This window comes from Salvelinus sp. IW2-2015, linkage group LG1, assembly GCF_002910315.2.
Source record: "Salvelinus sp. IW2-2015 linkage group LG1, ASM291031v2, whole genome shotgun sequence".
In the NCBI taxonomy this organism is placed as follows: domain Eukaryota; kingdom Metazoa; phylum Chordata; class Actinopteri; order Salmoniformes; family Salmonidae; genus Salvelinus; species Salvelinus sp. IW2-2015.
The window spans coordinates 32,270,061-32,294,632 of record NC_036838.1 but is presented as its reverse complement, the minus strand read 5'-3'; the positions used below and the strand labels follow the sequence as shown (position 1 = coordinate 32,294,632).

The window sequence follows — 24,572 nt, the reverse complement described above, 5'->3', positions numbered from 1 at the left end:
CCATTTTGCCACAACTTTGGAAGCATGCTTGGGGTTATTGTCCATTTAGAAGACCCATTTGTGCCCAAGCTTTAACTTCCTGACTGATGTCTTGAGATGTTGCTTCAATATATCCACATACTTTTCCTGCCTCATGATGCCATCTATTTTGTGAAGTGCACAAGTCCCTCCTGCAGCAAAGCACCCCCACAACATGATGCTGCCACCCCCGTGCTTCATGGATGGGATGGTGTTCTTCGGCTTGCAAGCCTCCCCCTTTTTCTTCCAAACATAATGATGATCATTATGGCCAAACAGTTCTATTTTTGTTTCATCAGACCAGAGGAAATTTCTCCAAAAAGTACGATCTTTGTCCCAATGTGCAGTTGCAAACCGTAGCCTGGCTTTTTTATGGTAGTTTAGGAGCAGTGGCTTCTTCCTTGCTTAGCAGCCTTTCAGGTTATGTCGATATAGGACTCGTTTTACTGTGGATATAGATACTTTTGTACCTGTTTCCTCCAGCATCTTCACAAGGTCCTTTGTTGTTGTTCTGGGATTGATTTGCACTTTTCGCACCAAAGTACGTTCATCTCTAGGAGACAGCATGTGTCACCTTCCTGAGCGGTATGATGGCTGCGTGGTCCCATGGTGTTTATACTTGCGTACTATTGTTTGTACAGATGAACGTGGTACCTTCAGGCATTTGGAAATTGCTCCAAAGGATGAACCAGACTTGTGGAGGTCTACAATTTTTTTCTGAAGTCTTGGCTGATTTCTTTTGATTTTCCCATGATGTCAAGCAAAGAGGCACTGAGTTTGAAGGTAGGCCTTGAAATACATCCACAGGTACACCTCCAATTGACTCAAATGATGTCAATTAGCCTATCAGGAGCTTCTAAAGCCAACTTCTAAAGCTGTTTAAAGGCTCAGTCAACTTAGTGTATGTAAACTTCTGACTCACTGGAATTGTGATACAGTGAATTATAAGTAAAATAATCTGTCTGTTAACAATTGTTGGAAAAATTACTTGTGTCGTGCACAAAGTAGATGTCCTAACCGACTTGCCAAAACTATAGTTTGTTAACAAGAAATTTGTGGAGTGGTTGAAAAACGAATTTTAATGACTCCAACCTAAGCGTATGTAAACTTCCGACTTCAACTGTATGTAAATAAGGTATGTCTGTTTTTACATTTGTAATAAATTTGCAACAATTTCTAAAAACTAGATTTTGATTTGTCATTATGGGGTATTGTGTGTAGATTACTGAGATTTTTTATTTTTTAAATCCATTTTAGAACAAGGCTGTAACGTAACAAAATGTGGGAAAAGTAAAGCGGTTTGAATACTTTCTGAAGGCACTGTACAAATATTTGTAGTCTATCTATCTCTATCAACCAGTCCAACTACATTAGCAAACTGCTGAGGATAACAATATGTAAAATTGCCTGCTGAAGAATATAACATTACAAACGTTTCATCAGTATGAAAACTGAGCTTTGCCACATACTGCATAGACAGGGACAGACATGCTTAGTCTAGATAAAAGTAATGTTTGCAAAATAAGTATTTTACTTTGGTATATAAACCTACTGATATCAATTTACTCTGTGGTCACTTATCTGTATGTGACTTATAACATTGTTACAGGATGTCATAACAGAGACAGAGAACAACCTTCTTTATTGATGCTAATTTTATTAGGATCTCGCTACAAAAGCATAGATTAAGCAAGGACATCAGCCTTTGTGAGTGAGCATATTTTAAGACTTGTAGACAACACCTTACCATCCTGCTACTTCATTATATTGGTTGTTCAAGGCAGAATCATACACTCTTAGAAAAAAAGGTGCTATCTAGAACCTAAAAGGGTTCTTTGGCTGTCCCTGTAGGAGAACCCTTTGAAGAACCCTTTTTGGTTCACGGTTGAACCCTTTTGGAACTCAAAAGGATTTTACCTGGAACCAAAGATGATTCACCTGGAAGCAAGAAGGGTTATCCTATGGGGACGGTCGAAGAACCCTTTTGGAACCCTTTTTCTAAGAGTGTAGTGGAAACAATTCAGTCATTCTCAGCTCTGGGTCACATAGGAATGTGTGAATTTGGCAGGGTATTTAATACTCCTCTCCCTCCTCCTCTCCCTCTCCCTCAATGGAGTCGACACCCACCTCCTCATAATCTTTCTCCAGGGCAGCCATGTCTTCCCTGGCTTCAGAGAACTCTCCCTCCTCCATACCCTCACCTACGTACCAGTGCACGAAAGCACGCTTGGCATACATCAGGTCAAACTTGTGGTCAAGGCGGGCCCAGGCCTCTGCAATAGCAGTGGTGTTGCTAAGCATGCACACTGCCCTCTGGACCTTGGCCAGATCTCCACCAGGTACCACAGTTGGGGGCTGGTAGTTGATACCAACCTTGAAACCAGTTGGGCACCAGTCTACAAACTGGATGGAGCGTTTTGTTTTGATGGTGGCAATGGCAGCGTTAACGTCTTTGGGCACAACGTCACCACGGTACAGCAGACAGCAGGCCATGTACTTGCCGTGACGTGGGTCACATTTCACCATCTGATTACATGGCTCAAAGCAAGCGTTGGTGATCTCAGACACAGAGAGCTGCTCATGGTAAGCCCTCTCTGCTGAGATCACTGGGGCATAGGTGGCCAGGGGGAAGTGGATACGGGGATAGGGMACCAAGTTGGTCTGGAACTCTGTCAGATCAACATTGAGGGCACCATCGAATCGGAGGGAAGCAGTGATGGARGACACAATCTGGCYRATCAACCTGTTMAGRTTGGTGTAGGAGGGACGCTCAATATCGAGGTTCCTACGGCAGATGTCATAGATAGCCTCATTGTCTACCATGAAAGCACAGTCTGAATGTTCCAGGGTGGTGTGGGTGGTCAGGATGGCGTTGTAGGGCTCAACAACAGCTGTGGACACCTGGGGAGCTGGGTAGATGGAGAACTCAAGCTTGGACTTCTTGCCATAGTCAACAGACAGGCGTTCCATCAACAGGGAGGTGAAACCAGAACCGGTGCCACCTCCAAAGCTGTGGAAGACCAGGAAGCCCTGGAGGCCAGTGCACTGGTCAGCCTGGAGAGGAGGAGAGGTGTTTCAGATCATTATGGTTGGACAACGACAAGAAATATAAAGGATGTACAATAAGGCATCGCTAGAGGTTGTTGGAGATTCTCACCAGTTTGCGAGTCCTGTCCAGAACCATGTCTATGATCTCTTTGCCGATGGTGTAATGCCCACGGGCGTAGTTGTTGGCTGCATCCTCCTTCCCAGTGATCAGCTGCTCAGGATGGAAGAGTTGGCGGTAAGTTCCTGTGCGCACCTCATCTGGAACAAAGAAAGCGCTTTTATCTGAAGAAGTCACGAATGATACACACAAAAAAATGAAGGTTCCTTAAGGGTTCTTTGGGAAGGGTGATGGTTCTATGTGATAATTAAAATGTAGGGGTGGCAGCTGATTATAATATTAGTTATTTTTGTGCAGCCGTGAGTGAGAGTGTCATTCCAGTTGATCTAATCTGTTGTGTTGTGTTATGCTATTATGTATTTTGCACTATATAGAACCATTTGTTTTTAGTGTGTTGCACAGTGTCATCATCATTGTTTCAAGACAAAGTGATCTTACCAATGACAGTGGGCTCCAGATCCACAAACACAGCCCTGGGGACGTGCTTGCCAGCTCCAGTCTCACTGAAGAAGGTGTTGAAGGAGTCATCTCCTCCTCCAATGGTCTTGTCACTGGGCATCTGACCATCAGGCTGGATCCCATGCTCCAGACAGTAGAGTTCCCAGCATGCATTGCCCATCTGGACACCAGCCTGACCCACGTGTACTGAGATACATTCACGCTGGTTCAAAAAATGTAAAAGTATATAATTAATTTAAAAAATAAATGTAATTGAGGCAAGTGTCCTAACTTCTCATAATCACATTCCAAGAAATGTATAGTAAATTACAACCAGACCATTTAAAAAAAAATAATCATAATGAGACCTTTGGAGTCTGGATGTGTGCTTTTGCGCCGGTTTACCGGACACAGATTAATCTTAGTCCTGGAATAAAAAGGTATTTCAATGGAGATTCTCCATTGACCATGCTTTGTAATCCAGCACTAGGTTTATCTGAGTCCGGGAAACCTGCCCTTGATGTCTGAATGAGCCACTCTCAATATGCTAGCCTAGCACCTGCTACAAGGGTCATAAATGCTGATATCATTAAAAAAAATACATTTTTGAAATACCAAGTCAGATTTGGTCCCATTCTGCACAGACAAAAACATGCTGATAGACTAAAAATAAATGTACAGCGTGCTAAATGTGGTGGCAGATGCTAGCCTACCTCACTGAGTGCAATATGAATAATTAACGTGAACATTCTGAATTTCAGTAAAGGCTACACCATAAAACATATTTACCTTACATGTATTTCATTTTTTAACAGGCTATTTATCTGATAAATTACACATAACAGTCTATTATAATTATATTGCACATAGGCATAATCAAACTGTTTGGATTTGGCCAACACATGCTTCGGCTTTTGTATGACTGAATTGACACCATTTCCAAATGTTCTTAGCTTGCTTTGTATGGCAGAGCAGTCTATTACAATTTGCGTGTCTGTTTCTAAATTAGCCTACACTGGTTTTAATATAGATGCCATTTAGGATGTTCCTATAAAAAAACGTGGGTTTGAACACTACAAACCATTTTTCAACTAAACTGAACAACAACAGCAACTCTCTAGGCTACTACTAAATGCGTGTTTAAGAATAATAGAACATTCTCCACCTACAAGACCCGTGCATCCTTTCTAGCAGACCCACCCATAAACAACATGTACTTGCAAATGTACCCTAACCACTGTCTCATTACGGAACATCTCAGAAATTGTATACCCAATTGTAAAAAATAATAATAATAATGATACAATACAAATGTTTTTTTTAGAATGAAATGAACGGCTCACCATTTTGATTGCTTTATGAGGAAAGGTATGATAGAGGCGCCGGAAAGACGAACAGTGCACGCTTCTCTAGACAGCCTCAGAGTGCGCTGGCCACTGCAGGAGGAGGCGGAGGCGGTGATTTCTCATTCAATGAACAGACAGCGACACACAGCCACAGCCCAGATTCGATGACAAAAGACAAAGCATGTTTGCAGATAATTACGTTGTTTTAGTTTTATTACTATATTATTATAATTTTGAAGTCGAAATGAAATATGTAGGCTTAATAAACGCTGTAGATCGAATTTAGCTCAATGAGACTGAGAAAGTGACAATTGGCGTTGACCAGTCTATGGTGACTGAAAATGATTTATTTATGTGAATATCATTATTTTTGTTATAATGAAAAACATTATGAGGGTTATAAAATGGTATGTAAAATATGTTTTGTAGTCTCTTAAGCCATTACAAAGGTCTAAATAGCAGTAATGGACACACCGTTTATAGAGTGCCTTTTGCTGGATGACATTGCACATAGGCCTACATGAGATACTGTAAATCCCATGTAAAAAATAAAGAAATGAAGACAGGCTTGAGTAAGGTGCTGAATGGTCAAATCTAAACCCTTCAAAACAAACACACACACGCACACATTGCGCCACATGCACTCTGTTTTGTAAGTCAATTCATTATTCAGTCCCAAATCTCTTTGAGCTTCGGTTGCTGAACTAAATTCTGTGCCAACAATACAGCCCTGTTATAAAATGTGGAGCAGAATATCTAGCACCACATTAGACATATCGCCTCTGTCATTAGATGCCTTTCAAATACAAATGAAATGGAATTGAGATGGAGAGGATGCAAACCAGTATAAAATCTCACAAAAGACAGCATGTTCATTCAAGTGCATGAAAAGACTTTCATGCCAATTTAACATAAAATGGAAAAAAGGTTACCAAAATAGGATTCCATCAAAATAAAATAAATTAAAAGATGAGAAGTTGTAGATGCTTGACAGAAATGTTCAGAGGCCAGACTCTAAAAAGGAGTTAATTCATGTATTAAATTAGAGTATGACTTTTGCTGCACCAACCTCCTCCTTCTAACCCCCGCTTCCCCCCTATGCTGCCTGGCCAGACCTCCGCCCCTCTTTGTTCAAGATTTTGCTGCAGTGACTCATCCTCTGCAGTGAATCATGTGACTGATGTCACTGTGGTTAGTTACCAGCAAACACATGGCCCCTCAGCTGTCTGCCCTCTCCTCTCCCTGGCCCAGCTGTCTGTCACCTCTCCTCCTCTCCCTATGAATACCCCTCAACACACACACCACGCACACACACACCACACACGCACACACACACACACACACACACACACACACACACACACACACACACACACACACACACACACACACACACACACACACACACACACACACACACACACACACACACACACACACACACACACACACACACACACACACACACACACACACACACACACACTAACAACACACACACTGTGAATACCCTCGACACACACACCACCACACCAACACACACACACACACACACACACCACACACACACACACACACCACACACACACACACACACACACACAGTCATCATTTCAATAATAACTGAGGGCGAGGGGATAAAGTAAGAGATGAGGGCTGTGTTTGAAAGAGACAGCTGCATCAGATTCTCCTGACTGCCCCTTCCTGCCCGTCTGCCTGACTTGCATCCCAACTCAACAATCACAGACAGATGGACCACTTATACATTCCTTCCCTTTAGGATTGGCCGAAACATGGATGAAACCCTGTAAAACACATCAAGATGTTGAGCATGAATGAGTAAATAGTGTTCTGTGTTCTTAGTGTATGTTAGCAGGTGCATACCCATCTTATTTATGGTCAGGAAGAATGCTGTTATGAAGAAACAAATGACAAATATTTTATTTTACTCCTGAAACACAAGTAGACCTATGCCATGAATCTATAGCCGCTACAAGCCTTTGATGATAATCCATGGAAGAATATGACAGGAAAAGTTTAATTTGAATCAATATTCCCATTATGTGTATGAATGCTGAACAAATAGAAAATGCATTTAGGCCTAAATAGAACAGGAGTCAAACCACATGGCTATATAAAAAAAAAAAAAAGAAATGATGATGATGATGAATGTGTGTTAGTGATTGTTATACATGGATTTGTGTGTGGGGCTCTGCAGGTTGTGTGGCAGACAATTGGGCTATTGGTAACATGTGCTAGTAGAACCTGAATGTTGAATGTGATTCTCTCTAATAGATCAGCAGGGATCCAGGAGCTGGGTTTCCCTTGAATGCGTTTACTCATGTACTTATCGCTGCAGCAAGATGCATTAATACTCTACAAAAGGAGTCATGCAAGTCTCTAATGGAAGATATTTGAACATCTCAAGTACATGGGATTAGGTCCCATAATCAGTTGCTTAAATAGGCCTACAATACTTATCTGATGTTTGATTGCCGCCATCGATAAAAGACAGTACTGTGCAGTCGTCTTCATCGATCTGGCCAAGGCTTTCGACGCTGTCAATCACCGTATTCTTATCGGTAGACTCAACAGCCTTTGCTTCTCAAATAACTGCCTCGCCTGGTTCACCAACTACTTCTCAGACAGTTCAGAGTTCAGTGTGTCAAATCGGAGGGCCTGTTCTCCGGACCTCTGGCAGTCTCTGTGGGGGTACCACAGGGTTCAATTCTCGCGCCGACTCTTTTCTCTGTATATATCAACGATGTCACTCTTGCTGCGGGTGATTCCCTGATCCACCGCTACGCAGACGACACCATTCTGTATACTTCTGGCCCTTCTTTGGACACTGTGTTAACTAACCTCCAAACGAGCTTCAATGCCATAAAACACTCCTTCCGTGGCCTCCAACTGCTCTTAAACGCTAGTAAAACCAAATGCATGCTTTTCAACCGTTCGCTGCCCGCACCCGCCCGCCCGACTAGCATCACTACTCTGGACGGTTCTGACATAGAATATGTGGACAACTACAAATACCTAGGTGTTTGGCTAGACTGTAAACTCTCCTTCCAGACTCATATTAAACATCTCCAATCCAAAATGAAATCTAGAATCGGCTTCCTATTTCTCAACAAAGCCTTCTTCACTCACGCCGCCAAACATACCCTCGTAAAACTGACTGTCCTACCGATCCTCGACTTTGGCGATGTCATTTACAAAATAGCTTCCAATACTCTACTCAGCAAACTGGATGCAGTCTATCACAGTGCCATCCGTTTTGTCACCAAAGCCCCTTATTCCACCCACCACTGCGACCTGTATGCTCTAGTCGGCTGGCCCTCGCTACATATTCGTCGCCAGACCCACTGGCTCCAGGTCATCTATAAGTCTATGCTAGGTAAAGCTCCGCCTTATCTCAGCTCACTGGTCACGATAACAACACCAACCCGTAGCATGCACTCCAGCAGGTAGATCTCACTGGTCATCCTCAAAGCCAACACCTCCTTTGGCCGCCTTTCCTTCCAGTTCTCTGCTGCCAATGACTGGAACGAATTGCAAAATCGCTGCAGCTGTAGATAGATCATCTGTAAATAGCCCACCCAATGTACCTACCTCATCCCCATATTGTTTTTATTTACTTTTCTCCTCTTTTGCACACCAGTATTTCTACTTGTACATCATCATCTGCTCATCTATCACTCCAGTGTTAATTTGCTAAATTGTAATTACTCCGCTACTATGGCCTATTTATTGCCTTACCTCCTCACGCCATTTGCACACACTGTATATAGACTTTCTTTTTTTTCTATTCTGTTATTGACTGTACGCTTGTTAATTCCATGTGTAAATCTGTGTTGTTGTTTGTGTCGCACTGCTTTGCTTTACCTTGGCCAGGTCGCAGTTGTAAATGAGAACTTGTTCTCAACTAGCCTACCTGGTTAAATAAAGGTGGGGGGAAAAATGCGTGGCAGATTGGGATGAGTCTTGTCCTGGAGGCAGAACTGAGTGATATCCGCTAGATGGGCAAGATGGGCAAGCTGCAAAGTCAAAATTGGCTATATTGTAAAAATGTAGGAAAACAAAAATGTGCTTTTTGTTCTTAATTTAAGATTAGGGTTGGGCATTAGGGTTAGAAGTGTGGTTAAGGTTAGGGATAGGTTTAAAACAACGGAGGCTGCTGAGGGGAGGACGGCTCATAATAATAACTGGAACGGAGTCAACGGAATGACATCATACACATGGAACCATTTCATCTATTCCGCTCCAGCTATTACCACGAGCCCGTCCTCCCCAATTAAGGCGCCACCAACCTCCTGTGGAAAATTTTCATCCAGAGGTGGCACTCCTAGGGCCCAGGACTTTAATGCAGGGAAACTTAAATCCATTTTAAATCCATAATGCAGGGAAGCTTAAATCCAATTTGATTTGAACTCTTGTTAAAACAACAAACAGGACCAATGCAACTATTTTCACAAGGTAGGGGGAAATGCATCTCTCCCACCATAGGCCTCACGCCTAGGCCTGCGGTCTTGATCCTCTCCTCTTCCTAATTTATTAATTTATTCATGTATGCTGGATCAGCCCTCCTTGCGATACTACAAATATTAGCGCGCCACGATGTTTGAGTTCAGTTACTACATCGACTCTTAGCTGTCGCATAAAGTAACTTCTCTCTCATCCAAAGATAAAATTGTAGAAACTTTCTTTTTACATATTCCTCTAAAATTCCTCTCCGTCAGTAAAATGGTGAGTACAGTTTACCACATAAATGTTGAAAGTAGTCTTGATTTCTTTATGTGGTGTGTGCAGCTCTCATTCCACTGATGGTGGTGCTATAGCGACTCATCCATTCCATCAATGTAACTTTGCATAGCCTAATATTTTGTTGCATAATATGTATATGGCTACATTCATATTGTGGCTGGAATGACATTTTATGGCTTAAATCAGTGGTCACTGATTTATTTGACTACCGGAATATGATAGATAGGCTATGCTTCAAACTGTCGAGGAAATACCCTATTGCCCATGGAACCCTATTTTCAATTGTAGGCTTATTACGAAGTTATACAGTGAAGGTGTATCTTATATAGTGAAGGTGTATCCTCATGTCGACTCAATAAAAAAAAACATTACATTGTCGCTTTGCTGGAAAATGAAAGCTCATGTGTTTGAGGTGAATTGATGCCCGTAACTATTGGCGGCGGGCTACGGATGATAAGCGACTCTTATCTTTGGTGCCTTAGCGCATATGGACGTTTAGGCATTCTGTTGGCATCTCCATCAAATGTATTATGCATAGCCGCGGGAATTAGTTTGTTTGGGGGTGGGGGGTGCTGCTATATTGGTCAGCTAATACAGGACTAGTAAAGGCCCAGTGCACTACTTTTGTGAAATGTTTTAAACTAAATGTATTTGAGTGTTTACCCGCATTGGTAACTTGAGTCTGATAATTATCTGTACAAAACATTTAATCTGATAATACTTGTGTAATATAAAAATACTTGCTTGATATATGTTTTCCAGTTTGTTGAAATACTTTGCAAATCCAAATTCTTTCTATTTGAAATGGGTCTACTCTATCCATTTTATAAGACGCTCTTATCCAGAGCAACTTACAGTAAGTGAACGCATACATTTTCATACTGGTCCCCCATGGGAATTGAACCCACAACCCTAGCATTGCAAGTGCCATGCTCTACCAACTGAGCCACATCATCACATCWTCACAAACCACTTGATGTCTCAATGTACTCAATTACTGTATTTAGCATTGTTTTTCTTCATGGACATGGAAAGTCTACAAGTACAAACATACAGTGCATTCGGAAAGTATGCAGACCTCTTGACTTTTTACACATTTTGTTACGTTACAGCCTTATTCTATAATTGATTACATTGTTTTTCCCCCTCATCAATCTACACACAATAACTCATAATGGCAAAGMAAAAACAGGTTTGTAGAAATGTTTGCAAATTTATWWAAAAAAAAAACGTAAATATCACATTTACTTAAGTATTCAGACCCTTTACTCAGTAGTTTGTTGAAGCACCTTTGGTAGTGATTACAGCCTCGAGTCTCCTTGGGTATGACGCTACAAGCTTGGCTCACAGTATTTGGGGAGTTTCTCCCATTCTTCTCTGCAGATCCACTCAAGCTTTGTCAGATTGGATGGGGAGCGTCGCTGCACAGCTATTTTCAGGTCTCTCCAGAGATGTTCGATCGGGTTCAAGTTTGGGCTCTGGCTGGGCCACTCAAGGACATTCAGAGACTTGTCCCAAAGCTACTCCTCCGTTGTCTTTGCTTTGTGCTTTGCCCCAGTCTGAGGTCCTGAGCGCTCTGGAGCAGGTTTTCATCTAGGATCTCTCTGTACTTTGCGCYGTTCATCTTTCTCTCGATCCTGACTAGTCTCACTGTCCCTGCCGCTGAAAAACATCCCCACTGTATGATGCTGTCCCCACCATGCTTGTAGGGATGGTGCCAGGTTTCCTCCAGACATGACGCTTGGCATTCAGGACAAAGAGTTAAATCTTGGTTTCATCAGACCAGCGAATCTTGTTTCTCATGGTCTGAGAGTCCTTTAGGTGCCTTTTGGCAAACTCCAAGCGGGCTGTCATGTGCCTTTTACTGAGGAATGGCTTCCTTCTGGCCACTCTACCATAAATGCCTGATTGGTGGAGTGCTGCAGAGATGGTTGTCCTTCTGGAAGGTTCTCCCATCTCCACAGAGGAACTCTGGAGCTCTGTCAGAGTGACCATCGGGTTCTTGGTCACCTCCCTGACCAAGGCCCTTCTCCCCTGGTTGCTCAGTTTGGCCGGGCAGCCAGCTCTAGGAAGGGTCTTGGTGGTTCCAAACTTCTTTCATTAAAGAAGGATGGAGGCTACTGTGTTCTTGGGGACCTTCAATACTGAAGAAATGTTTTGGTACCCTTCTCCAGATCGGTGCCTCGTCATAATCCTGTCTCTGAGCTCTACGGACAATTACTTTGACCTCATGTCCTGTTTTTTTCTCTGACATGCACTGTCAACTGTGGGACCTTATATAGGCAGGTATGTCCCTTTCCAAATCATGTCCAATCAATCACAGGTGGACTCCAATAAAGTTGATGATCAATGGAAACAGGATGCACCTGAGCTCAATTTCGAGTGTCATAGCATAGGATCTTATATACTTATGTAAATAAGGTATTTCTGTTTTTTATTTGTAATACATTTGCAAAAATGTCTCTAAACCTGGTTTCACTTTGTCATTATGGAGTATTGTGTGTAGATTGATGATGATTTAATCAATTTTAGAATAAGGCTGAAATGTAACAAAATGTGGAAAAAGGGAAGGGGACTGAATACTTTTTGAGTGCACTGTAGATGACGAGGCTATAATACAGTAATGTACATTTACATTAAGTGGTTTGTAAGGATGTTAAATTAATACTGCACAAAAAGTGGTTGTTTTCCATGTTATTTGATCAAGAAAAATATTTAATTTGATGTGGATGTTTTGTGTCTTTGCCCATAACTTGGAAATGTTTGAGGACAGGGTTTTGTTCTTTCAGGATCCATTAGAATGACAATCACAGAGAAACGGACAGGGCCACAGCTCGTACAATTCCAGCTATTGAGTCCTGCAAGATACTGTTCTTAATTATACAACTACCTTTTTTGCCAAAGCCGAGATCCTGAAGAAAAAAATTGGGCCTGTGCTAAAGATGTCTATATCGCAGCTAATACCAGTAAAGGCCCAGTGAACTACTTTTGTGAAAAAATATTTTTTCAATGTATTTTTATTTTTTCAATATATATATTTTTTCAATTCCGATTTTTCAAGGGGTGCTGCAGCACCATCAGCACCCCTACATCCCGCTATGTCATTATTGGGGAGGCAGGTAGCCTAGTGGTTAGAGCGTTGGACTAGAAACTGAAAGGTTGCAAGATCAAATCCATGAGTTGACAAGATAAAAATCTGTTGTCCTGCTCCTAAACAAGGCAGTTAACCCCCTGTTCCTAGGCCATCATTGAAAATAAGAAGTTGTTCTTAACTGACTTGCCTAGTTAAATAAAGGAAACATAAATAAAATTGTGGATCCTTCAAGAGATAAGAATTAAGTAAAGTGGATAACATTGACAAAATGTACCCAAAGTTTCTAACACAGGAACAAACCAACATTACCAACCCATTACAGATATTGTGGAACAGTTTCATACATATTGAAGTTCAAATGACTATGATCTAACTCTTTCTTTTTTGAGGAAAGTATACACTATAATATTAATAGGAAAAAAACAGACTCAGGTGAACCGCGTTCATTGATTAACACTGAAAGCTGGTGGGGAGCTGCGACATCCTTAATCTCTGCCGGTGCATATGGTCTCCAGGATGAGACCTGACAGGGGGAAGGATAAGATCTTTGTCTGAAGTGGTCTTATGCAGATGGATCTGTGTTTAAACCATTCTAGCCAGCTGCACCCTTGTCTTTCCATGTTCATGTTTAGTTTAGCCTTCCTGGCAGCTGCTTTACAACCAGAGACAAGCACATTTGATATAACAGTCACCGGTTCAAGTGTTATCGCTGCACATAAAGGCTACTATTCCTATAATGGCATTACTGTTAAGTCTATGCACTGCAGAATCTGTATAGTCTTCCATTTTGCAACATGAGATGTCAATGATTTGCCCTAATGAGGGTTGGTGCCCTGAGGGTTGTTGAAAATAAAGCGCCATAGCTTTTGAGCATCACTGGGCAAGTGTACCTCATAGACAAATCTAAATCGTTATTTTTTAATGGAAAGTGCACAAACCACCCCCTCCTGTGCAAAACCTCAAACGGTTCCCTGCTAGGGCCAAGTTGCTTAGCAACGGAAATATGCAAGCAAATCCCTTGGTAACAGCAGGGTGAAGCTGGGGCGAAGAAGGGAGGGGGAAGGGGAGGAGAGAAGAAGGAAGGTGGGGGGGATGGTTGCGTGATTTGTCCTGGTCATGCTGCAGCTTTTGGTCCTCTTGCTCTCACGCTCTCTCTCTCTCTCTCTCTCTCTCTCTCTCTCTCTCTCTCTCTCTCTCTCTCTCTCTCTCTCTCTCTCTCTCTCTACCTCTCTCACCTCCTGCAGACTGCAGTTCAGGGCGGTCCCTTTTCATGGCATAATTCCCACTTTTCCAAATCCATTTGTGCACTCAGAACAGAGGGGATGATTGTGTGGAATAGCTGCAGTGCTGCAGTGTGGGAAAAAATGCAGCCTAACTGTATTTCATCCCAGCACCCTGCAAATCAAATCAAATGTTATTTTTCACATGTGCTGAATACAACTGGTGTAGCCATTACCATGAAAGAATTGCTTACGATCCTTTCCCAATGATGCAGAGTTTAAAAATAATAATAGTAACAGAAGAGTAATAAAATAAAATGCGAAAGAATGGAGCTACTATATACAGGGAGTACCAGTACCAGATCAATGTGCAGAGGTACGAGATATTTGAGGTAGATACTGTGTGTAATTTTTTTTWGATTTTTTAAATGTAACCTTATTTAACTAGGCAAGTCAGTTAAGAATAAATCATTTTTTACAATGACGGCCTACCAAAAGACAAAAGGTTTCCTGCGGGGACGGGGGCCTGGGATAAAAAATACAAAAAATACAATATAAATATAGGACAAAACACACATCACAACAAGAGAGACAACACAACACTACATAAAGAGAGACCTAAGACAACAACATAGCAAGGCAGCAGCACATGACAACACAGCATGGTAGCAACACAACATAACAAAAACATGGTAGCAACACAACGTGGTAGCAGCACAAAACATGGTACAAACATTATTGGGCACAGAAAACAGCACAAAGGGCAAGAAGGTAGAGACAACAATACATCACACAAAGCAGCCCCAACTGTCAGTAAGAGTGTCCATGATTGAGTCTTTGAATGAAGAGATTGAGATAAAACTATCCAGTTTGAGTGTTTGTTGCGGCTAGCTGCAACAAAGTCGCTAGCTGCAGCGAACTGAAAAGAGGAGCGACCCAGGGATGTGTGTGTTTTGGGGACCTTTAACAGAATGTGACTGGCGGAACGGGTGTTGTATGTGGAGGATGAGGGCTGCAGTAGATATCTCAGATAGGGGGGAGTGAGGCCTAAGAGGGTTTAATAAATAAGTATACAGAGATGACCAGTTTACAGAGGAGAATAGAGTGCAGTGATGTGTCCTATAAGGAGCATTGGTGGCAAATCTGATGGCCGAATGGTAAAGAACATCTAGCCGCTCGAGAGCACTCTTACCTGCCGATCTATAAATTATGTCTCCGTAATCTAGCATGGGTAGGATGGTCATCTGAATCAGGGTTAGTTTGGCAGCGGGGGTGAAAGAGAAGCGATTACGATAGAGGAAACCATGTCTAGTTTTAACTTTAGCCTGCAGCTTTGATATGTGCTGAGAGAAGGACAGTGTACCGTCTAGCCATACTCCCAAGTACTTGTATGAGGTGACTACCTCAAGCTCTAAACCCTCAGAGGTAGTAATAACACCTCTGGGAAGAGGGGCATTCTTCTTAACAAACCACATGACCTTTGTTTTGGAGGTGTTCAGAACAAGATTACGGGTAGAGAAAGCTTTTTGGACATTAAGAGAGCCTAGTTGTAGAGCTTTTAACAAAATCCTGGGAGGGGCCAGCTGAGTATAAGACTGTATCATCTGCATATAAATGGATGAGAGAGCTTCCTACTGCCTGAGCTATGTTGTTGATGTAAATTAAGAAGAGCATGGGGCTTAGGATCGAGCCTTGGTGTACTCCCTTGGTGACAGGCAGTGGCTGAGACAGCAGATTTTCTGACTTTATACACTGCACTCTTTGAGAGAAGTAGTTAGCAAACCAGGCCAAAGACCCCTCAGAGACACCAATACTCCTTAGCCGGGCCACAAGAATGGAATGGTCTACCGTATCAAAAGCTTTGGCCAAGTCAATAAAAATAGCAGCACAATATTGCTTATAATCAAGGGCAATGGTGACATCATTGAGGACCTTTAAGGTTGCAGTGACACATCCATAACCTGAGTGGAAACCAGATTGCATACCTGAGAGARTACTATAGACATCAAGAAAGCCAGTCAGTTGATTATTGACACGTTTTTCCAACACTTTTGATAAACAGGGCAAAATAGAAATAGGCCTATAACACTTAGGATCAGCTTGATCTCCCCTTTAAATAAAGGACAAACCGTGGCTGCCTTCCAAGCAATGGGAACCTCCCCAGAAAGGAGCGGTATGCTTGGCGATGATAGGGGCAGCAACCTTAAAGAAGAAAGGGTCTAAACCATCTGACCCAGATGTTTTTTGGGGGTCAAGTTTAAGGAGCTCCTTTAGCACCTCGGACTCAGTGACTGCCTGCAGGGAGAAACTCTGTAGCGGGGCAGGGGAAAAAGAGGGAGAAGCATCGAGGATAGTCGCATTAGAAGGGGTGGGAGATGAGGAAATGTTGGACGGGCAAGGAGGCATGGCTGAGTCAACAGGAATCCTGACTTATTGAACTGGTGATTAAAGAGCTCAGCCATGTGTCAGTAACAACCACATCATCAACATTAAGGGACATGGGCAGCTGTGAGGAGAAGGGTTTATTCTCCAGGTCTTTAACTGTTTTCCAGAATTTCTTGGGGTTAGACCCATAGAGAGAGAACTGCTCCTTAAAGTAACTAACTTTGGCCTTACAGATAGCCTGAGTGCACTTATTTCTCATTTGCCTGAACGATAGCCAGTCAGCCTGAGTATGCATGTGCTGAGCCTTTCGCAAATTGCAATTCTTAAGGTGGAGTAACTCTGCAAGATCACAGTCGAACCAGGGGCTGAACCTGTTTTTAATTCTCATTTTCTTTATGGGGGCGTGTTTGTTAACAATACCACTGAAAATATCAAAAAAGAAGGTCCAAGCGTCTTCGACAGAGGGGATCAAGCTGATTCTATAGCATGAAAGTTTTTTTGGGGCAACCATAAATTGACTATTTAGCAATCTTATGGCTTGGGAGTAGAAGCTGTCTCAGAGCCAATTTTTTATTTGTGAAGTTTTAACCTTTATTTAACTAGGCAAGCCAGTTAAGATCAAATTCTTATTTACAATGATGGCCTAGGAACAGTGGGTTAACAGCCTTATTCAGGGCCAGAACAACAGGTTTTTATCTTGTCAGCTAGGGGATTCGATCTAGCAATCTTTGAGTTACTGGCCCAATGCTCTAACCATTAGGCTACCTGCCGCCCCAATGCTCTGGCAGTGTTTGCCGGACAGTAGCAGAGTGAACAGTCTATGGCTTGGGTGGCTGTAGTTTTGTCAATTTTTCGGACCTTCATCTGACACCCCATGATATAGAGATCCCGGATGGCAGGGAGCTCGGTCCCAATGATGTACTGGGCTGTCCTCACCACCCCCTGTAGCGCTTTGCGGTCGAGGACGGTGCATTTGCCATACCAAGTGGGGATGCAGCCAGTCAAGTTGCTCTCGATGGTGCAGCTGTAGAACTTGCCAAATCTTTTTAGCCTCCTGAGGGGGAAGAAGCTCTACCATGCCCTTTTCAAGACTGYGGGTGTGTGTGGACCATGTTAAGTCCTTAGTGATGTGCATTCAATCATGGGGGAAAATGTAGCACAATACAGTTTGCCCTTCAGATGAAAAGAGTGCAAGAATCTGATTTGCATTGGATTAGATATAATGGAGACCGGATGCCATTTTTAATGTGTGCCCTCTTTCCATTGGCTCTCCTCTCATAAATGCACATGCCAATGCTTTGGTGACATCGTTGACATTTACCTTGATTGTGTACAGTGTGATCCAATGAAATTGCGCTCTCTTCTCTTTCTCAAGCGTGAGTGTATCTCCATCCATGTGGGCCAGGCTGGTGTCCAGATTGGCAATGCCTGCTGGGAGCTCTATTGTCTGGAGCATGGGATCCAGCCAGATGGTCAGATGCCCAGTGACAAGACCATCGGAGGAGGAGACGACTCCTTCAACACCTTCTTCAGTGAGACTGGAGCTGGCAAGCACGTCCCCAGGGCTGTGTTTGTGGATCTGGAGCCCACTGTCATTGGTACGATCTCTTTGTCTTGAAACAATGATGATGACACTATGGTATCTCCTTAGTCTTGAGCCCTCAGCTTACAGGTCTTTCTTTTTCCAGATGAGGTGCGAACTGGAACTTACCGCCAGCTCTTCCATCCTGAGCAGCTGATCACTGGGAAGGAGGATGCAGCCAACAACTACGCCCGTGGGCATTACACCATCGGCAAAGAGATCATAGACTTGGTTTTGGACAGGACTCGCAAACTGGTGAGAACTTACATATGATGTCGTACTAACAAACACTCTACCCACATCTCTGTAAATTCTGTATCTTTATCCCTCCATAATGATCTGAAACACCTCTCCTCCCTCTCTCCAGGCTGACCAGTGCACTGGCCTCCAGGGCTTCCTGGTCTTCCACAGCTTTGGAGGTGGCACCGGTTCTGGTTTCACCTCCCTGTTGATGGAACGCCTGTCTGTTGACTATGGCAAGAAGTCCAAGCTTGAGTTCTCCATCTACCCAGCTCCCCAGGTGTCCACAGCTGTTGTTGAGCCCTACAACGCCATCCTGACCACCCACACCACCCTGGAGCATTCAGACTGTGCTTTCATGGTAGACAATGAGGCTATCTATGACATCTGCCGTAGGAACCTCGATATCGAGCGTCCCACCTACACTAATCTTAACAGGTTGATCAGCCAGATTGTGTCCTCCATCACTGCTTCCCTCCGATTCGATGGTGCCCTCAATGTTGATCTGACAGAGTTCCAGACCAACTTGGTGCCCTATCCCCGTATCCACTTCCCCCTGGCCACCTATGCCCCAGTGATCTCAGCAGAGAGGGCTTACCATGAGCAGCTCTCTGTGTCTGAGATCACCAACGCTTGCTTTGAGCCATGTAATCAGATGGTGAAATGTGACCCACGTCACGGCAAGTACATGGCCTGCTGTCTGCTGTACCGTGGTGACGTTGTGCCCAAAGATGTTAACGCTGCCATTGCCACCATCAAAACAAAACGCTCCATCCAGTTTGTAGACTGGTGCCCAACTGGTTTCAAGGTTGGTATCAAYTACCAGCCCCCAACTGTGGTACCTGGTGGAGATCTGGCCAAGGTCCAGAGGGCAGTGTGCATGCTTAGCAACACCACTGCAGTGGCTGAGGCTTGGGCCCGCCTTGACCACAAGTTTGACCTGATGTATGCCAAGCGTGCTTTCGTGCACTGGTACGTAGGTGAGGGTATGGAGGAGGGAGAGTTCTCTGAGGCCAGGGAAGACATGGCTGCCCTGGAGAAAGATTATGAGGAGGTGGGTGTCGACTCCATTGAGGGAGAGGGAGAGGAGGAGGGAGAGGAGTATTAAATACCCTGCCAAATTCACACATTCCTATGTGACCCAGAGCTGAGAATGACTGAATTGTTTCCACTACACTCTTAGAAAAAGGGTTCACCTTAGTCATATCACTAGTATGCTTATCACTGGTCAGAAGTTTACATGGCTCAGCTTTCCTTATTAGCGTTGGAAATGGCTAGCAAACACTGTCACACATCATAGATATTCATGCATTCCATTGGCACCGAAAGTTGTTAATGAAATTTGCTGTGGTTGTGTTCAGGGAATGTCATTGTGTTGCAATGGTTTTACTTTTTACGGTTTTATGTTATTTTACACTGCAGCGGTCTGTCCTCTTTTGTCTGTTATATGCAATAAATTACTGGAGGAGTTTTGCTTCTTGTCTTTCTTTCTTAATGTATTTATTTGTTTTTTTCTTCACTCACTAAAACTTACCACAGTGTTTCTCAAGAAGGAATCATTTGATTGTTGCAGTGTAATAACAATGTAGGTAGTAGATACATATTGTTACTTAGTTCTACAACTACCTGTTTGTGTAATTACACATTGACAATTTATATGTATATATTTAGCTGAACCTCACCCTAAAATTATTGTTTTATATCCGTGTGCAAATCTTTCAAAGTGCATGTTGCAAGAAGACATAACTATGTAACAATGTGTACCTAAAACACTGTAATTACATTAGGAAATTAACATGTAATTAACATAACACTTATTGAAAAGTGGTGCAACTTGCTTTCCAGTAATGCTAATAGCCTACAATATAGCACAACCATCTGCATACAAATATAGATTTTATTCTTCAGGCATATCTAACTGCAGCAACATTATGTTATTTTCTAGCAGCTTTACAAAATATTTTATGCAGCAACCTGAGAAATGTTACCGGAATCAAAACAATCAAGAATGAAATTAACATTTTATTGCAGTAGAGTTGTGCATTTATTTTTTTATTAACAACTGGTCTCCAGTGGCGTAGCGCAAATCCGGGGCCCCCCGCAAGGTCCAAGCAATGGACGTAATTTCTTTTGTCATGGGGCGGAGAGAAAAATTCAGTTTTATTGCTAATATCTTGCTATTTTACACATTTTGCCATGAGGCTAAGAGAACATGTTGCTGTTTTAAGCTCAGGGATTCTTGAAAGACAGGACAATCTCAACTTTTTYCCCACAAATATTTGTCTTAATATTAACAAAATTTGAAATATATACAGTACCAGTCAAACGTTTGGACACACCTACTCATTCCAGGGTTTTTCTTTATTTTTACTATCATCTACATTGTTGAATAATAGTGAAGACATCAAAACGATGAAATAAATTGTAAACAAATCTAAATATATGTTATATTTGAGATTCTTCCAAGTAGCCACCCTTCGCCTTGATGACTGAGGCTCCCGAGCGGCACAGCGGTCTAAGGCACTGCATCGCAGTGCTAGAGGTGTCACTACAGACCCTGGTTCAATCCCGGTATCACAATCGGCCGTGATCGGGAGTCCCATAGCTATGCGCAAAATTGGCCCAGCGTCGTCCAGGTTAGGTCAGGGTTTGGCCGGGGTTGGCCATCATTGCAAATAGGAATTTGTTCTAAACTGACCTGCCTAGTTAAATAAAAAATGACAGCTTTGCACACTCTTGGATTTCTCTCAACCAGCTTCATGAGGTAGTCACCTGGAATGCATTTCAATTAACAGGTGTGCCTTGTTAAAAGTTAATTTGTAGAATTTCTTTCCTTAATGCATTTGAGCCAAGTAGGTATACAGAAGATAGCCCTATTTGGTAAAAGACCAAGTCCATATTATGGCAAGAACAGCTCAAATAAGCAAAGAGAAATGACAGTCCATCATTACTTTAAGACACGTTTCTTCAAGTGCAGTCGTGAAAACCATGAAGCGCTATGATGAAACTGGCTCTCATGAGGACCGCCACAGGAAAGGAAGACCCAGAGTTACCTCTGCTGTTACCAGCCTCTTAAATTGCAGCCTAAATGAATGCTTCACAGAGGTCAAGTAACAGACACCTCTCAACATCAACTGTTCAGAGGAGACTGCGTGAATCAGGCCTTCATGGTCAAATTGCTGCAAAGAAACCACTACTAAAGGACACCCATAAGAAGAAGAGACTTGCTTTGGCAAAGAAACACGAGCAATGGACATTAGACCGGTGGAAATCTGGAATTTGGTCTAAATTTGAGATTTTTGGTTCCAACTGCTGTGTCTTTGTGAGACGCAGAGTAGGTGAACGGCGGGCACCCACCATGAAGCTTGGGGGAGGACGTGTGATGGTGTGGGGTGCTTTGCTGGTGACACTGTCAGTAATTTATTTAGAATTCAAGGCACACCTAACCAGCATGGCTACGACAGCATTCTGCAGCGATATGCCATCCCATCTGGTTTGCGCTTAGTGGTACTATAATTTGTTTTTCAACAGGACAATGACCCAACACACCTCCAGGCTGTGTAAGGGCTATTTGACCAAGAAGGAGAGGGCTGCATCAGATGACCTGGCCTCCACAATCACTCGACCTCAACCCAATTGAGATGGTTTGGGATGAGTTGGACCGCAGAGTGAAGGAAAAGCAGTCAACAAGTGCTCAGCATATATGAACTTCATTTACTGTCCACAAATGTTTAAAGGCCTTGATTGTTTAATTCTAACATTCGATTATTCAAATATGTAATACAAATCTCTAAACTTATTTTTGTTTTGTTTTATAGCACTAATGCTCCAAGTGCTCAGCATATGTGAACTCCTTCAAGACTGTTGAAAAGCATTTCTCAAGAGAGTGCAACGCTGTCATCAAGGCAAAGGGTTGCTACTTTGAAGAATGTAAAATCTGAAATATATTTTGATTTGTTTAACACTTATTTTTTGGGGGTACTGTATTTTGATAGACCAAAGTATGAGCTATCACACCATGTAAAGGAACATAATATGCAACTAACTGGATTTATGTCAACTCCGTCAGACACCGTGGAAGGCATTTCATTTACTGTCCACACATGTTTAAAGGCCTTGATTGTTTCATTCTAACATTAGATGATTAAAATATGTAATACAAATCTCTAAACTTCTTTTTGTTTTGTTTTATAGCACTAATGCTACAGGGTTAATTTGGTTACCATTTTGGCATGTTTTTCTAGATGTGGAACATTAAACAACGTTTATAAAGCAAACGTTATCCATTAGGTCTAGCACAGAAAATACTTCAACTGTTTAAGCATATGTTACAGAACAGTAAAAAATGGTTTATGTTTTCTTCACAATATTGCAGAAAAAAAAGATCTTAAGAGGGTTAGCCATCAGTTGAAAATCCCCAATAAAAACATAACCATTCGATCAGATATTTCAGCACTCTGACAGAGTTGACATTCAAGTGGTATACACAGCAGCAACTTTTTTTCTCAGTTGCTTTATGACTCTAAAACCTAATTAAATGTAACATATTTGAACCAAAACGCGTATTCTGTCAGGCAGATGGAGTTTACAGTTTATGGTTGTGATCTTGTGACCAAGGTGATTCCAATGTTGTTAGTTTAAATCTATAAACAGTAGAGAACTTTCCAGACCWTGAGTGGTCTTGTTGCATTACATGTAATGAGGACATGAATAAGGGTTCGTTAAGGGGCGGCAGGGTATCCTAGTGGTTAGAGTGTTGGGCTAGTAACTGAACGGTTGCAAGTTCAAGTCCCCGAGCTGACAAGGTAAAAATCTGTCGTTCTCCCCCTGAACAAGGCAGTTAACCCACTGTTCCTATGCCGTCATTGAAAATAAGAATTTGTTCTTAACTGCCTTGCCTAGTTAAATAAAGGTAAAATGCTATACAGTGCCTTCAGAAAGTATTTGTAACCCTTTCACTTATTCCACATTTTGTTGTTACAGCCCAAATTCTAATAAAATAAAATACATTCTCACCCATCTACACACAATACCCCACAATGACAAAGTGAGAACATGTTTTATAATTTTTCTGCTCATTTATTGACATCGAAATGAAATATCTCACTTACATAAGTATTCACACACCTGAGTCAATACTTTGCAGAAGCAGCCTTTGGCGGTGATTACATCTGTGAGTCTTTTTGGCTAAGAGCTTTGCACACCTGGATTGTACAATATTTTGCCCATTATTCTTTAAAAAAATATTCAAGCTCTGTCAAGTTAATTGTTGATCATTGCTAGACAGCCATTTTCAATTCTTGAAATAGATTTTTCAAGACGATTTAAGTCAAAACTGTGTGACGACCCTCCCACTCTGTCTGCCGTATTCTCTCTTTGTTCTTGTTTCCTTATTAGGATGTCGGTGGGCGGAGTTGGGAGGGTCGTCAGCTACATGGGAAACACCTGGGGCCCACTGTCATAGGATAAATGCACCACTTCCCCATTCATGGAGGAGACTCTCTCCATGCAGACACCTTTATAGATTTTGTTGTGTTTCTTGGGTGGTTTTTGGTTGTTTGTTTTAGCATCTTTCAACACCCTGCATTATCACATTCATGCATGCAAAACACTCACTTACACTACTGATTACTGATTACACACACCATTGTTAATTGCATTTAGGTTACTTTATTTAATAAATATATGTTGTTACTCCTTATCTCCACGTTGTCTCCCTTTTGTTACGGGCTTTGAGCCGGTTCGTGACAACTGTAACTAGGCCACTCAATAACATTCAATGTAGTCTTGGTAAGCAACTCCAGTGTAGATTTGGCCTTGTGTTTTAGGTTATTGTCCTGCTGAAAGGTGACTTCATCTCCCAGTGTCTGTTGGAAAGAAGACTGAACCAGATTTTCCTGTAGGATTTTGCCTGTGCTGATAGCTGTTTTCTGTTTATTTTTATACCAAAAAACTCCCTAGTCCTTGCCGATGACAAGTATACCCATAACATGATGCAGCCACCACCATGCTTGAAAATATGAAGAGTGGTACTCAGGGATGTGTTGTGTTGGATTTGCCTCAACATAACACTTTTAATTCAGGGCAAAAAGTAAATTTATTTGCCACATTTTTTGCAGTATTACTTTAGTGCCTTGTTGCAAACAGGATCAATGTTTTGGAATATTTGTATTTGTACATTTTTACAGGCTTCCTTCTTTTCACTCTGTCATTTAGGTTAGTATTGTATAGTAACTACAATGTTGTTGATCGATCCTCAGTTTTCTCATATCACAACCATTAAACTCTAACTATTTTATAATCACCATTGGCCTCATGG

The 24,572-nt window shown here is 42.2% G+C and overlaps 2 protein-coding genes and 1 long non-coding RNA gene across 3 annotated transcripts in view; 2 read left to right on the top strand and 1 right to left on the bottom strand.

Moving 5' to 3' along the window:
* Positions 1-24,572, top strand: part of LOC139027965 (uncharacterized) — a 140,291-nt gene that overhangs the window by 88,968 nt on the left and 26,751 nt on the right. The gene's annotated exons all lie outside the window — the stretch shown is intronic.
* Positions 1,656-5,572, bottom strand: LOC111965526 (tubulin alpha chain-like). The gene is made up of 4 exons (XM_023989695.2): positions 4,966-5,572; positions 3,623-3,845; positions 3,176-3,324; positions 1,656-3,072 (listed from the first exon to the last, which is right to left on the bottom strand). Exons 1-4 carry the CDS (start codon positions 4,966-4,968, stop codon positions 2,092-2,094), a joined length of 1,356 nt encoding a protein of 451 aa, XP_023845463.1. The 5' UTR covers positions 4,969-5,572; the 3' UTR covers positions 1,656-2,091.
* Positions 9,612-19,726, top strand: LOC111965516 (tubulin alpha chain). The gene is made up of 4 exons (XM_023989684.3): positions 9,612-9,714; positions 17,807-18,029; positions 18,120-18,268; positions 18,381-19,726. Exons 1-4 carry the CDS (start codon positions 9,712-9,714, stop codon positions 19,359-19,361), a joined length of 1,356 nt encoding a protein of 451 aa, XP_023845452.1. The 5' UTR covers positions 9,612-9,711; the 3' UTR covers positions 19,362-19,726.